Raw genomic sequence first — 12599 nt, forward strand, 5'->3', positions numbered from 1 at the left:
TGAGTAGGCCCCAACGGTAACAAAATCTCCAACGGTAACTATGAGGAGAATGGTAACAAATCCGATTTAATTTGGCAATAAATCTCTTCGATTTTTTCCGATAATTTCGGCCCAAATATTTCACCAAATATTTCCAAATTTAACTCCTCATCAGAATATAACACCACTGAAACAAAATCCAATCACATTCAAATTCAAAAATTCAGAGGATAGGGCAAAAATCACAAATTTTGTTCGATCAGAATTTTTAACCTTTTGGCTTAGTATATTCACAAATATGCGTGCCCTAATTATGTCTAAAAATAGAGTGTGACATAAAAAATAAAATGCAATTTTATGCACAAATAAATGTTGACAAGTGAGGTGTTATCCACGATATTGGCAACATCTCCCAGCAACACTTCAGGATTCAAAAAAATTATTATATCCAATTCATTATTTTTGTAGAAGTGGTAGCATGCACACTAAAGGAACGATCTTCAAATGGACCCTTTTAGGTAGCTTTTTCCATTTGCTTCTGATTATCAATCAAATTTGATGATTGATTCAATTCAAGCTTCATCATTTTTTTCTTTTGTTATTCTGAATTTACAAAGTCACTTTTTACTTGGGACAAGATCATGGAATACACGAACGTCTCTCCACTACTTCGTGACAAAGTCAGAACTCTTCTTTGATTAATCCACATTAAACTGTAAAAAATTTTGATGAGAATCCTGAGTGAAAACTAGTCAATGGTTACAAAGTATCAACCACATCACAAAATAGAATGAATGCATGAATGCAATATGCCTAAGATCCTAAAAATGCACATGCATGAAAAGGTGTTATCACAGGGTGTTGGCAATACTCCTGACAGCATCTCGGTTCTGTCTATAATGCACACATACTGAGAGACTTCCTTAGACTGGAAAATCTCTCGAAATCCAAAGCTTTTGTGAATATATCAGCTAATTGGTTATTAGTTCCAACAAACTCAATTAAGATCATGCTTTTCTCGACCAAATCTCGAATGAAGTGATGTCTAATGTCAATGTGTTTGGTTCGAGAGTGTTGTACTGGATTTTTGGATATATCAATGACACTTGAATTATCACAGTACACAATAGGAGTATCACTCTTAACACCATAATCATTTAGCATTTGATTCATCCAAAGGAGTTGTGAACAGCAACTACCAATAGCAACATACTCAGACTCGGCAGTAGACAGTGAGACACAATTTTGTTTCTTACTATACCAAGATACTAAGTTATTCCCCAAGTAGAAACATCCTCCCGAAGTGCTCTTTCTCTCATCTAAATCCCCAGCCCAATCAACATAACTAAATCCTACCAAATTAGAATTGGTTTCTTTAGTGTACCACAAACCCAAATTCAAAGTTCCAGCCACATATTTCAGTATACGTTTTACGGCCTTCAAGTGAGTAATTTTTGGGTTAGACTGGTATCTAGCACATAGACAAACACTATACATGATATCAGGTCTAGTAGCACTTAAATATAAAAGACTACCAATCATGCTTCTGTAGAGGGTGTTGTCAACACCTTCGGCAACATCCTCCCTAGACAGTTTTTCATTAGACCCCATAGGTGTGCGCATGTGTTTAGTATTGTCATTCAGAAACTTCTTTACAAGATTTTTAGCATACTTTCTTTGACACAAAAATATACCATCATGCATTTGTTTCACTTGCAAGCCCAAGAAATATGTTAACTCACCAACCATGCTCATCTCAAATGTAGACGACATGCACTTCACAAAATCATCAACAAGTTTATCATTTGAAGCACAAAAAATTATATCATCCACATAAATTTGAAAAATTAATATATTACCTTGAGACTTTTGCACAAACAAAGTCTTATCAACTTCACCTTTTTTGAAGCCAATATTGAGCAAGTACTCAGTAAGTCTCCCATACCATGCACGTGGTGCTTGATTCAATCCATACAATGCCTTTTTCAACTTATACACATAGTCAAGATGATTTGGATCCTCAAAACCCTTAGGTTTTTTCACAAAGACTTCTTCATTTAGGATCTCATTCAAAAAGGCACTCTTTACATCCATTTGAAACAGTTTCATTCCCATATAACATGAAACAACAAGCAAAAGTCGGACTGACTCAATGCGGGCTACAGGAGCAAAGGTTTCATCAAAGTTCACCCCTTCAACCTGTGTATACCCTTGAGCTACCAACCTAGCTTTATTCCTAATGATATTTCCCGACTCATCAGTTTTATTTTTGAAAATCCATTTAGTTCCTATGACATTTCCATGAGCAGGACGCGGTACTAAGTACCAAACATCATTCCTAACAAATTGTTCTAACTCTTCATGCATAGCATTGACCCAAAATTCATCTTTTAAAGCTTCTTCTACCTTTTTGGGTTCAATGTTTGACACGAAACAAGAGAATCTTACCTGAGAATATGTAGAACTCATGCACAACAAACCTGTCATCTTTCGATAATCCACTTTCTCTTTCCTTCGAGTTTGCAAGTCTCCATGCACATCTCCAATGACCTGTGAGGTTGGGTGATTCTTTTGAATTCTGCTTGGAACGTTCTTTCCAGCTTCATTTACCTCACTGTTCTCATCAATATTCTCATCTGTAGGCTTTTCAACTTTTGATTCTGTATTTTCTATAGGAGGTGTTGTCAGAGGTGTTGGCAACACTCCTTTGACAGCATCTAAATTTCCAGAATTTTCAATCAGATCATTAACTTCATCCTCAGCTATTTTCTTCTTTAGATCTGCAAAGTCATCAAAAATAACATTAATTGACTCAAAAATAGTCCGTGTTCTCAAGTTGTACATCCTATAGGCTCGGCTATTTGATGAATATCCCATGAACATACACTTATCACTTTTTGCATCAAATTTAGCAAGATGATCCCTATCATTCAAAACGTGACATACACATCCAAAAACATGAAAATATTTAAGGTTTGGCCTCTTTCCCATGAGAATTTCGTAGGATGTCATAGTAGTACCATTCCTCAAATAAACTCTATTTGAAATATGACATGCAGTATTCAAGGCTTCAGCCCAAAAACGTTTTGAAATATTTTTCGAACTCAACATCACTCTTGCCATTTCTTGCAAAGTCCTATTTTTTCTTTCAGCAATTCCATTTTTTTGTGGAGTTTTAGGAGCAGAAAATTCATGAGAAACACCTTTCTTATCACACAGACTAGCAAAAGAAGAGTTTTCGAACTTCTTACCATGATCAGTGCGAATACGGATTACCTTCAGATTATGTAGATTCGTAATCTTAGTGAGCAATTTCTTGAAGGCATCAAATGTGTCCGATTTTTCTCTCAGAAAATTTACCCAAGTATATCGTGAGAAATCATCTACACAAAAAAAGAATATTTCTTACCTCCAAAGCTTTCAACATCCATTGGACGCATCAAGTCCATATGTAAAAGCTCAAGGCAGCGTGTTGTCACAGATGTTGGCAACACCTCGTATGACACCCTAGTCTGCTTCCCTTTCTGACATGCTTCACACACAAATGGAATACCAGCTTTTAAGTTAGGCATACCTCTGACAGCATCTAACTTACTTAAGTTCTTTAAAGTCTTGAAGTTTGCATGACCCAATTTTTGATGCCATAGATCAAACTCATTCAATTTTGTATGCCTACAAGTCATCTCTTCTCCGAGTTGATAGCAGTTATCCGATGACCTTGTACCTGTCATGACACACAAATTTGAATCATCAAAAACTTTGCATAATTTCTTATCAAATTGCACATGCAAATTATCATCACAAAGTTGGCTTATGCTTATTAGATTTGCGGTTAATCCTTCAACATGAAGCACATTGCGAAGCTTGGGTAGACCAGCAACATCCAGAGTTTCTTTTCCAACAATGTTTCCCTTTGAACCTCAACCTAGGTTACTTTTCCACTTTTCTGTTCAACATAGTCAGTGAAAAACTTTTTGGAACCTGTCATATGACGAGAGCTACCGCTATCAATGTACCATGCACCTGAAACATTAGTTCTCAAAGCAGTATAAATAATATGACATTGAATATCAGCTTTTGATACCCAAATCTTTCTTACATAAGATCTGTTTCTAGGAATGTTGTGGGGAGGTGTTGGCAACACCTTAGGCAACACCTTCGATGCAGATCTATACCTGTAGTCTTCCTGCAGCTTAAAACAGTATGGTTTGATATGACCTGGTCTATGACACTAATGACAGATGTACTTACGTTTCCTTCTAGATTTTGAAGGGGCAGCAGGCTGTGGCTTTGGTTTTGGAGGATCATTTGGTGAGGCCTTTTTGCTTGAGATTTTTGCACTGCTACTTTCCTTGACAAACATAGGGCCTTTCGAACTTTCAACAACCTCAAATATGTTGTTTTCAAAACCTAAACCAGCCGTACCATCTCTTCCCATCATGAGTAACGAATCAAGCTTGGAAGTTCTTGAATTAAACTTGGCCAATGTAGCATTTGCTTTTTCGAGTTCTTTCTTCACTTGGCTTAGTTCCATGTTTTTCTTACTCAGCATGACTTCCAGTCTTGACACATCAGCCTTTATATCAGAATTTTCCTTCGAAAGAATAGTATTCATCTTATTCCTTTCAACCCAATCAGTATGAAGTTCTTCAAAGATCATCCGAGCTTCTTCCATGGACATTGTCTCTTCACTTGTATCATTATCACACATGTTATCAGTAATGGAGGAATTCAAACAAACTGACCTTTGGGAGATGTTGCGGCCGGGTGTGGCAACACCTGCGGCAACACCTAAAGGATTGACTTGAAACTTTTTCTTGCTCTTCAGTAGGGCAGATAAGGCAGTATGGCTTTCTTCATCTTCTTGTTCTTCTTTGTCAGACTCTCCATCACTCAAGGACGTGTTCATCCCTTTTCTAAGCGTGTTGGCAAACTCATTTGCATAGTGTCCAAAACCTTGACAAGCATGACATTGAACAGTGTCCAACTTCTTTGACACAAACTTCTTCTTCCCTTCCAACATCAGTCGAGGCTTAGGAGTATCAACAGGTTTCCTTGGTGATTGTTCTGATCCAGTAATCCTTAAAGGCTTGTTAGAGAACATTGGATCCTTGAGTTTTTTATCCGTCTTTCTTGACTCTTTCATCTTCTTCAGATAATCATTGAATTTTCTAGTCATAAGAGAGATCGAATCATCTTCCAAGTCAGATTGATGAACTTCTTGATGAAATTGAACATACTCCTCGTATGAGGGTTTCGAGGCTTGAAGGGCTATTGATTTTCCTTTATCCTTCTCTTGTTCTGAATTGTTCATCTCAAAAACTTGAAGGATACTAATCAGTTCAGTCATCTTCATCTTTGAATGTCTTTAATTTCTTCAAGCGCCCAAATATTTCCATTAAATCTTTTAGGCAAGGATCGAAGAACCTTGTTCACCATAGTTTCACTAGCAATAGGTCCTCCAAGAGCATGTGCCTCTGTAGCTATCTCCCTAAGTTTCTTATCATAATCAGCAATAGATTCATTCTCATCCATCCTGATATTTTCAAATCTTGCATTTAACAATCTCAATCTTGTTCTTCTCATGCTATCAGTCCCTTCACAGTGTTCTTGAAGAGAATCCCATGCATCCTTAGCAACAGTGCAATCAGCTATGATTCCATACATCCTCATATCAACAGTTGCAAAAATTGCATTGAGTGCTTTAGTATTGTAGCTTGAACTTTGTGTTTCCTCGGCAGTCCAAGTTTCTTTTGCTTGATGATGTAGTCTCCATATTCATCTAGCGTCTTTGGAGGAGTCCAACCTGTAAAAATACTTTGCCAAGCACGAACATCCATAGCCTTAATAGTATATCGCATCCTATTCTTCCATAGTGCGTAATTCGTGCCATCAAGGACCGGAGGTTTCAGGAACAAGTTCGCAACAGACGATGAGTCCATCTTATTTCCTATAATAAAATAAACAAACCAAGATCAGTTCTTAGTGTATCAAGAATATGGCTCTGATGCCACTTGTAAGGGAATAGGGGTTGCACATAAACTGTTTGAGGTGTTGTCACAAGATGTTGACCACACCTACAATAACACCTTGAGTAACTTGCAGCGGAATAAAATTAAAGCGTAAATAAAATAAACAAGCAACCAAATAAATAGACTCAATATGATTTAAGCAAGAGTATAAAATACTCTTGCAGCGCCTCAGGGCAAAACTTCACTAGAAAACAAATCAAAGAGTTTTACAAACCCTAACACTAGTGATTATTGTAAAATTCAATTTCTCAAAACAATTGAGAAAATAAACCATAAAAATAACTCCTAAAAATTCTATTCAAAATAGAATAAATAAAATAGAGTAAGGAGTTAAAAATCTTGATGCCAAAAACTTGTATAGTCGAAACACTCTTCAATCAATGATCTTCAAGTGTTCTTCAAGCATCAAGTAACCTTGACCGATTTGAGCTTTCAATGATCTTCAATCCTTCTGTCAATGTACGTGTATGAAGCTCTTGGGAAATCTCACGGTCTCTCTCTATCTCTCCTTTCTTGTGAACGCCTATCTCAAAATAAATAGACCAAGAATCCTTCTTCAATATATTTCCTTGTAGGCGTAGGATTTTTTTAATTTGATCATATCAAATCTACACAAATAAAGAAAGATAAATATTAGATATGATATGTTAAATATTCTAATCAGCTTATTAATATCGCAAATAGGAAATAAATCACATAAATAAAGATTATTTCATGTCCAAGAAAGACAAAAGATATTTAATAAACTCTTTTTTAAAATAAGATGATTTTAAAAAATAAAATATTCCTTTCAAATTATGCACACTTTCGCTTGCGCAGGTTTAGGACCAAGAACATTAAAGATGTCATTATTTAACAGAGAAGTCCGTGGGAAAAAGGGGTGGCGGGGGGGTGGATATATTTACCTAGTGTTAACAAATGAATTAAAAAAAAAGAGATTGTGGACTTTTAATTTCTTTACAAATAAGTTTTCAAAATAAGTAAAGAAAAGTTCATAATCATTTTTTTAAGCATTTGTAACCCTTAGATGATGAAACATCGCCAAAAACCACATACAGGAGCTTTCTATTAATTATTTATTTATATGTTATTCTAAAATTGAAAAATAAATAGTGGGAATAAATTTTTCGATGAGACACAAAGCGCGCCCACCTCAAATATCCAAAATACATGGATGGCCCTCTATTGTTACCAACAAAAAAGAATGGTTACAAAACTACAAAAAACATACAAAGAGAAAATTAGGTAAATTTGGTTATGGTTGTTTTGACAAAATAATGGTAGAGAGAAGACAATGCTTCACATTTTTGTGTGTTTTATTACAAGAAATCAATCGTTATGCGACCAAGAAACCCTCACCCATCTCGTTCCAACAAGTTAGTCCCATATTTGGCTTTCATTGTCTTCTCTGCCATCTTTGTTTTCAAGGTAACTTTAATTAAGCTCCTTTTTCAACATATATATTCATATAATTCACATGCAAAACGTGAAGTTTAATTTCTTTTAAATATATGTTTCAGGTGGACGTTATTATTTCTCAAACAATTTTTGCGGCCAAACGGAATCAAGAAATTAGAACGAGGTACCTAGTTTTCAATATTAGTTTCTAGGCAATTTACGAGGATCAGTTTAAATTAGCTGATTAATTGTCTGGAAATAATCTTGTTACAGCCAAAGTGTTGTTGTTAAAAATGGTACATTTTACCAACAATTCATCATCTCGTGGGGTGAGAGCCACACTCAGATACTGGAAGACGGCGAGCTTCTTACCCTGTCCCTCGACAAGTCGTCCGGTGCCGGCTTCGAATCCAAGCGAGAAATACTCTTCGGAAAAGTCGAAATGCAAATCAAGCTCATCCCTGGAAACTCCGCTGGCACTATCACAACCTTTTATGTAAGATTTATAACCAAAAAAAAAAAGAATTAATACTATCCATTCATCTCATGCATGCATGGTTTACGTACCTCGTCGGTCGCATAACGGCCGCCATTCCATAACCGGAACAAGGTATTCTGTTATGAAGTTTCGGCGTGTAAGGAGGTTGTAATGTGGCTCCATTTTGCAGACATGCATAAGCAACCAATATAACTGTGTCGTGGAACGTTGCGACCTACGTGAATCGTTTTTATTTTTATTTTTTTTTATTTTACCTCCAAAATTTCCAATTATTTTGATTTTTTCATTAAAAAATTTTCAATTTTTTAAAATAATCAGCGAGGTCATCGCGACCGTTGATGGAACTGGAACAGTAGTCTCCACGGTTACGGCCAATCATGCATCTTACGTGCATATACTGTGTATTATTGATACGTACGTATATTTTTTCTCATTTTTATTTATTTCAAAACCTTAGTTGTCTTCAGAAGGAGATCATCATGATGAGATAGATTTCGAATTTATTGGAAATTCAAGTGGCAATCCGTACACAGTTCACACAAACGTATTCAGCCAAGGCAGAGGTGAAAGAGAAAACCAGTTTTTCTTATGGTTTGATCCAACCCAAGATTTCCATACCTACACAATTATCTGGAACCCCAAATGCATTATGTAAGTATTGATCACTTCTAATTTTCTTGAGTTTGAAGGTGTGCAAATTAATTACTCGTCAAGTCGAGCTCGAGTTAAAATATATAAATAGTTCTCTAGCCACGCTCAAACTCAGCATAATCAAACACATTGTTTTCAGCTTCTTGATCGACAACATGCCGATAAGAGAATTCAGAAATGCGGAGACATTAGGCGTACCATACCCTAAAGAGCAACCGATGCGAGTGTATTCGAGCATTTGGAATGCGGATGAATGGGCCACACAACACGGGAGGGTGAAAACCAACTGGACTCTAGCTCCTTTCGAAGCTTCGTACCGGAATTTTACTGCGGATGGGTGCATTTGGTCTTATAGAACTAGAAGTAGTACATGTAACGAGACCGATTTCTCGACGAATCCATGGCTGAACATGGAGTTGGATCGAAGAAGTAGGGAGAGGATGAAGAAGTTGCAGAGAGAACATATGGTGTATGATTATTGTACGGATAAATGGAGGTTTCGTAGAGGCCCTGGTAAGGAATGCAGAATTAACTAGCTAGCTAGGTTAATATTCTTGTTGGTTAGAATTGTAACTAGTTGTTGTAGCATGCATGCATGCATGCGGTTTTTAGATGTTCAAAATATTTAATTTACTAGTTATCATTTTTGGAATTAAAACTTCGTAAAACAGATTTTTTTTTTATTTTGTTTGAATTTGGAAACTAATATATGTGATACCCGTGACCAAATTCATGGTATAATAAGAAAATATATTTAAATATATTTTTGTACCTACTAGTGAAATAAAAACTAAGATTTCTAATTTCAATTGTTTTGGCTAAATCTCGGTTCTCATATTATACTTATTATTTTACATGTAAAGAAAACTTATTATTTTTATTGACTAGTATTATTTTCAAAATAATGATTTATCTTAATTGTCATGTTGAGGTGGAATTATTAATGTTTAAAATTTTAAGAGTGACATTATATCTAATTATTTTATATAATTATTATTTGATTATTAATTAGGCTTAATGCCTCAATTGATTGTCTTTTAAAATTCTCAACCATGAAAACACAGGTTCAAGTATATATATTTATCCATTATAAAGTTCATAAAATCCATTTTTGTGTTCAAATTGTCAATATAGATAATTTATTTGTCATGTGTTAAAAATTATTGACTAGTCTTTAAATCAACCATTATACCATACTTACTATTTGTCATAAACCACCATGACTTATCAAATTTCTACCCACTAACCCATGTTTCCCCTCTCAATTTACTACCCACTAAACCAAATTCAATTCCTTACATTTAATGTGACCCTTTGAGTTGCTTGAAATTTTAGTATAAATATACTACACTAGTCACATTCTCATTTCAATCCATAATATTCATAAAAAGAAAGAGAGATAAATTATATGGAAGACATGCATATTTCTTCTAAGATTTAAGTTCTTGTGGCATCAAAGAGTTGGGCTTGGCAAAGAGTAGATGAAGCTTTTAGAAGAATTTTATATCAGTTATCGATTCAACAAAATTTTCCGAGTAAGTGGGCTTCTACCTTTCTTTTGTGTAATATAAGTTTCTACACTTATATTTATTTTTGTGTGTGAGTTAAGTTTTATAAAATAAATACTTATAATTTTGAAAATTCGATCGGCATGATAATATTCGTTTCACTTTGATATATATTATTTGTTGGCTATTCGTGATATTATTTGAAGCATGTTAGAATTATTTGGAAATATTTGAGATGCACTGTTAAAAGTCGATTTAAAAATGGTTAAGGAATTTCCGACGATTTGATTTGATTTGATTTGATATGGCCCTGATGCGGTGGGTTATAATAACCGTTCCTTTGGCCTCGCCCCTTAGAGGAGTAAAATATAGGGGACTGATCAGTAGAACCACGGAAAATGAGATAATTAACAGTGCAATATTTGCTTCGTATTTGTTCGAATTCAGCATGCTTATTTTGTTTCGAGATTATAAAATATACATGAGTACATGTAAATATATTTTGGTGTTTATCGTGCTCGATCGGCCCCGACTTGCTGAGTGTTCCCAAAACACTCACCCCCTTACTTTGCTCCCCAGATAAGAATGAAGATGAGTTAGATGACGAAGAACAGAATAAGTTCTGAGGTTGGTGAGGATGGATCAGTTCAAGTTGAAGAAATATTTTTACTTTAAATTTCAGTTTCGCTTCCGCATTGTTGCACTTGTGTTTTTTTTTCTCTGTAAAAATAGTTATGGTTTATGAAATAGACTGATTTTTGGCAAGACTTGTACTATGAGGCTTGTTGTTTCAATGTTAAATTGTTAAACAACGCCGATGTCAACTAGGCCCGGTTTCGGGGCGTGACAGATGTGGTATCAAAGCCAAACCAGGTTCATGATCTTGATGGAAAATTAGGATGAAGAATGAAAATGATTCTTGGGGTCTAGTAAGTAAGATTTGGAATGATGAGGAATCACTTGGAGACAAACAATGGGAACTAATATTATTTTTAAGGTTAGTATAGAAATGAGAATGATTACTTAGATTTATGTTCGAATCATTTTGAAACTATTATTTAGGTTACCTAGTCGATATAAATATTTAAGTTTGTTCTAATTATGGATTTATAAAGAATTATTTGGGAGCTAATGTTTGTCACATTATAGATAAAAATTTTAAGTCATGATTGTCGAAGTTTAAGTTTGCTTGACAATATTGGGTTATATATATATAGATGTGATTGGGTTATAGTTTGACTCTAAGGTTTTTATTAGTATTAAATACTTGGAAAAAAAATCTAGTTAATAAGAATAAATTTTTTTTTTCCATAAGGATCATACTTCACTACAAATAATTAGAGAAAAAAAAAATATTATCTCTCGTATATTTTGATGAGTCATGTATTAGGTCTATTTGGATCATCAATCCTCATTTCTATTTTTAAAATAAAAATTTATTCACTTCCTTAAATTAAATCTATCAAGTTATTGAATTTTTATTACATGCTTAATTTTGATTCCTAAACTTTTGTTAAGAAATTTTGTTGAGCTGATTTCAGAAAAATACTATTCATGTTCCTAGTTATAATGCATTTTTTTTTTCTCATGTTAGATAAAGAAAAAAAAAATTGTTAAAATTTTTCTCTGGAATTTTAATTTTTAAATTCCCTTCTCGATAAATATTTTCTTAGCTCATTAAGTTTTCATTTATTGAGATCATTTTCTACCATCAACACAAAACAAATCTTGAAATTTTTTTTTTAAAATTTTGTTTGTTTACAAAAATCAAAATATAAATTTCAAGTTTCGAGGACGAAACTTTTTTTTAGGAGGGAAGAATGTGATACCCGTGACCAAATTCATGGTATAATAAAGAAAATATATTTAAATATATTTTTGTACCTACTAGTGAAATAAAAACTAAGATTTCTAATTTCAATTGTTTTGGCTAAATCTCGGTTCTCATATTATACTTATTATTTTACATGTAAAGAAAACTTATTATTTTTATTGACTAGTATTATTTTCAAAATAATGATTTATCTTAATTGTCATGTTGAGGTGGAATTATTAATGTTTAAAATTTTAAGAGTGACATTATATCTAATTATTTTATATAATTATTATTTGATTATTAATTAGGCTTAATGGCTCAATTGATTGTCTTTTAAAATTCTCAACCATGAAAACACAGGTTCAAGTATATATATTTATCCATTATAAAGTTCATAAAATCCATTTTTGTGTTCAAATTGTCAATATAGATAATTTATTTGTCATGTGTTAAAAATTATTGACTAGTCTTTAAATCAACCATTATACCATACTTACTATTTGTCATAAACCACCATGACTTATCAAATTTCTACCCACTAACCCATGTTTCCCCTCTCAATTTACTACCCACTAAACCAAATTCAATTCCTTACATTTAATGTGACCCTTTGAGTTGCTTGAAATTTTAGTATAAATATACTACACTAGTCACATTCTCATTTCAATCCATAATATTCATAAAAAGAAAGAGAGATAAATTATATGGAAGACATG

The 12599-nt window shown here is 33.8% G+C and overlaps 1 protein-coding gene across 1 annotated transcript; it reads left to right on the forward strand.

Annotated features, from left to right (window-relative positions):
* The first annotated feature begins 7307 nt into the window (after window positions 1–7307).
* Window positions 7308–9108, forward strand: LOC140891181 (xyloglucan endotransglucosylase protein 7-like). Its single transcript, XM_073299531.1, has 5 exons — window positions 7308–7439; window positions 7532–7593; window positions 7683–7905; window positions 8366–8559; window positions 8699–9108. The coding sequence occupies exons 1-5, from the start codon at window positions 7350–7352 to the stop codon at window positions 9093–9095; spliced, it is 966 nt and encodes a 321-aa protein (XP_073155632.1). The 5' UTR covers window positions 7308–7349; the 3' UTR covers window positions 9096–9108.
* Window positions 9109–12599: the final 3491 nt, after the last annotated feature.

Source organism: Henckelia pumila, chromosome 3, assembly GCF_033568475.1.
Source record: "Henckelia pumila isolate YLH828 chromosome 3, ASM3356847v2, whole genome shotgun sequence".
In the NCBI taxonomy this organism is placed as follows: domain Eukaryota; kingdom Viridiplantae; phylum Streptophyta; class Magnoliopsida; order Lamiales; family Gesneriaceae; genus Henckelia; species Henckelia pumila.

Coding starts and splice junctions, on each gene's coding strand:
- LOC140891181 (XM_073299531.1), top strand. CDS start 7,350: ATGCGACCAAGAAACCCTCACCCATCTCGTTCCAACAAGTTAGTCCCA. Junction 7,594..7,682: donor AATCAAGAAATTAGAACGAG/GTACCTAGTTTT, acceptor ATCTTGTTACAG/CCAAAGTGTTGTTGTTAAAA. Junction 8,560..8,698: donor TGGAACCCCAAATGCATTAT/GTAAGTATTGAT, acceptor CATTGTTTTCAG/CTTCTTGATCGACAACATGC.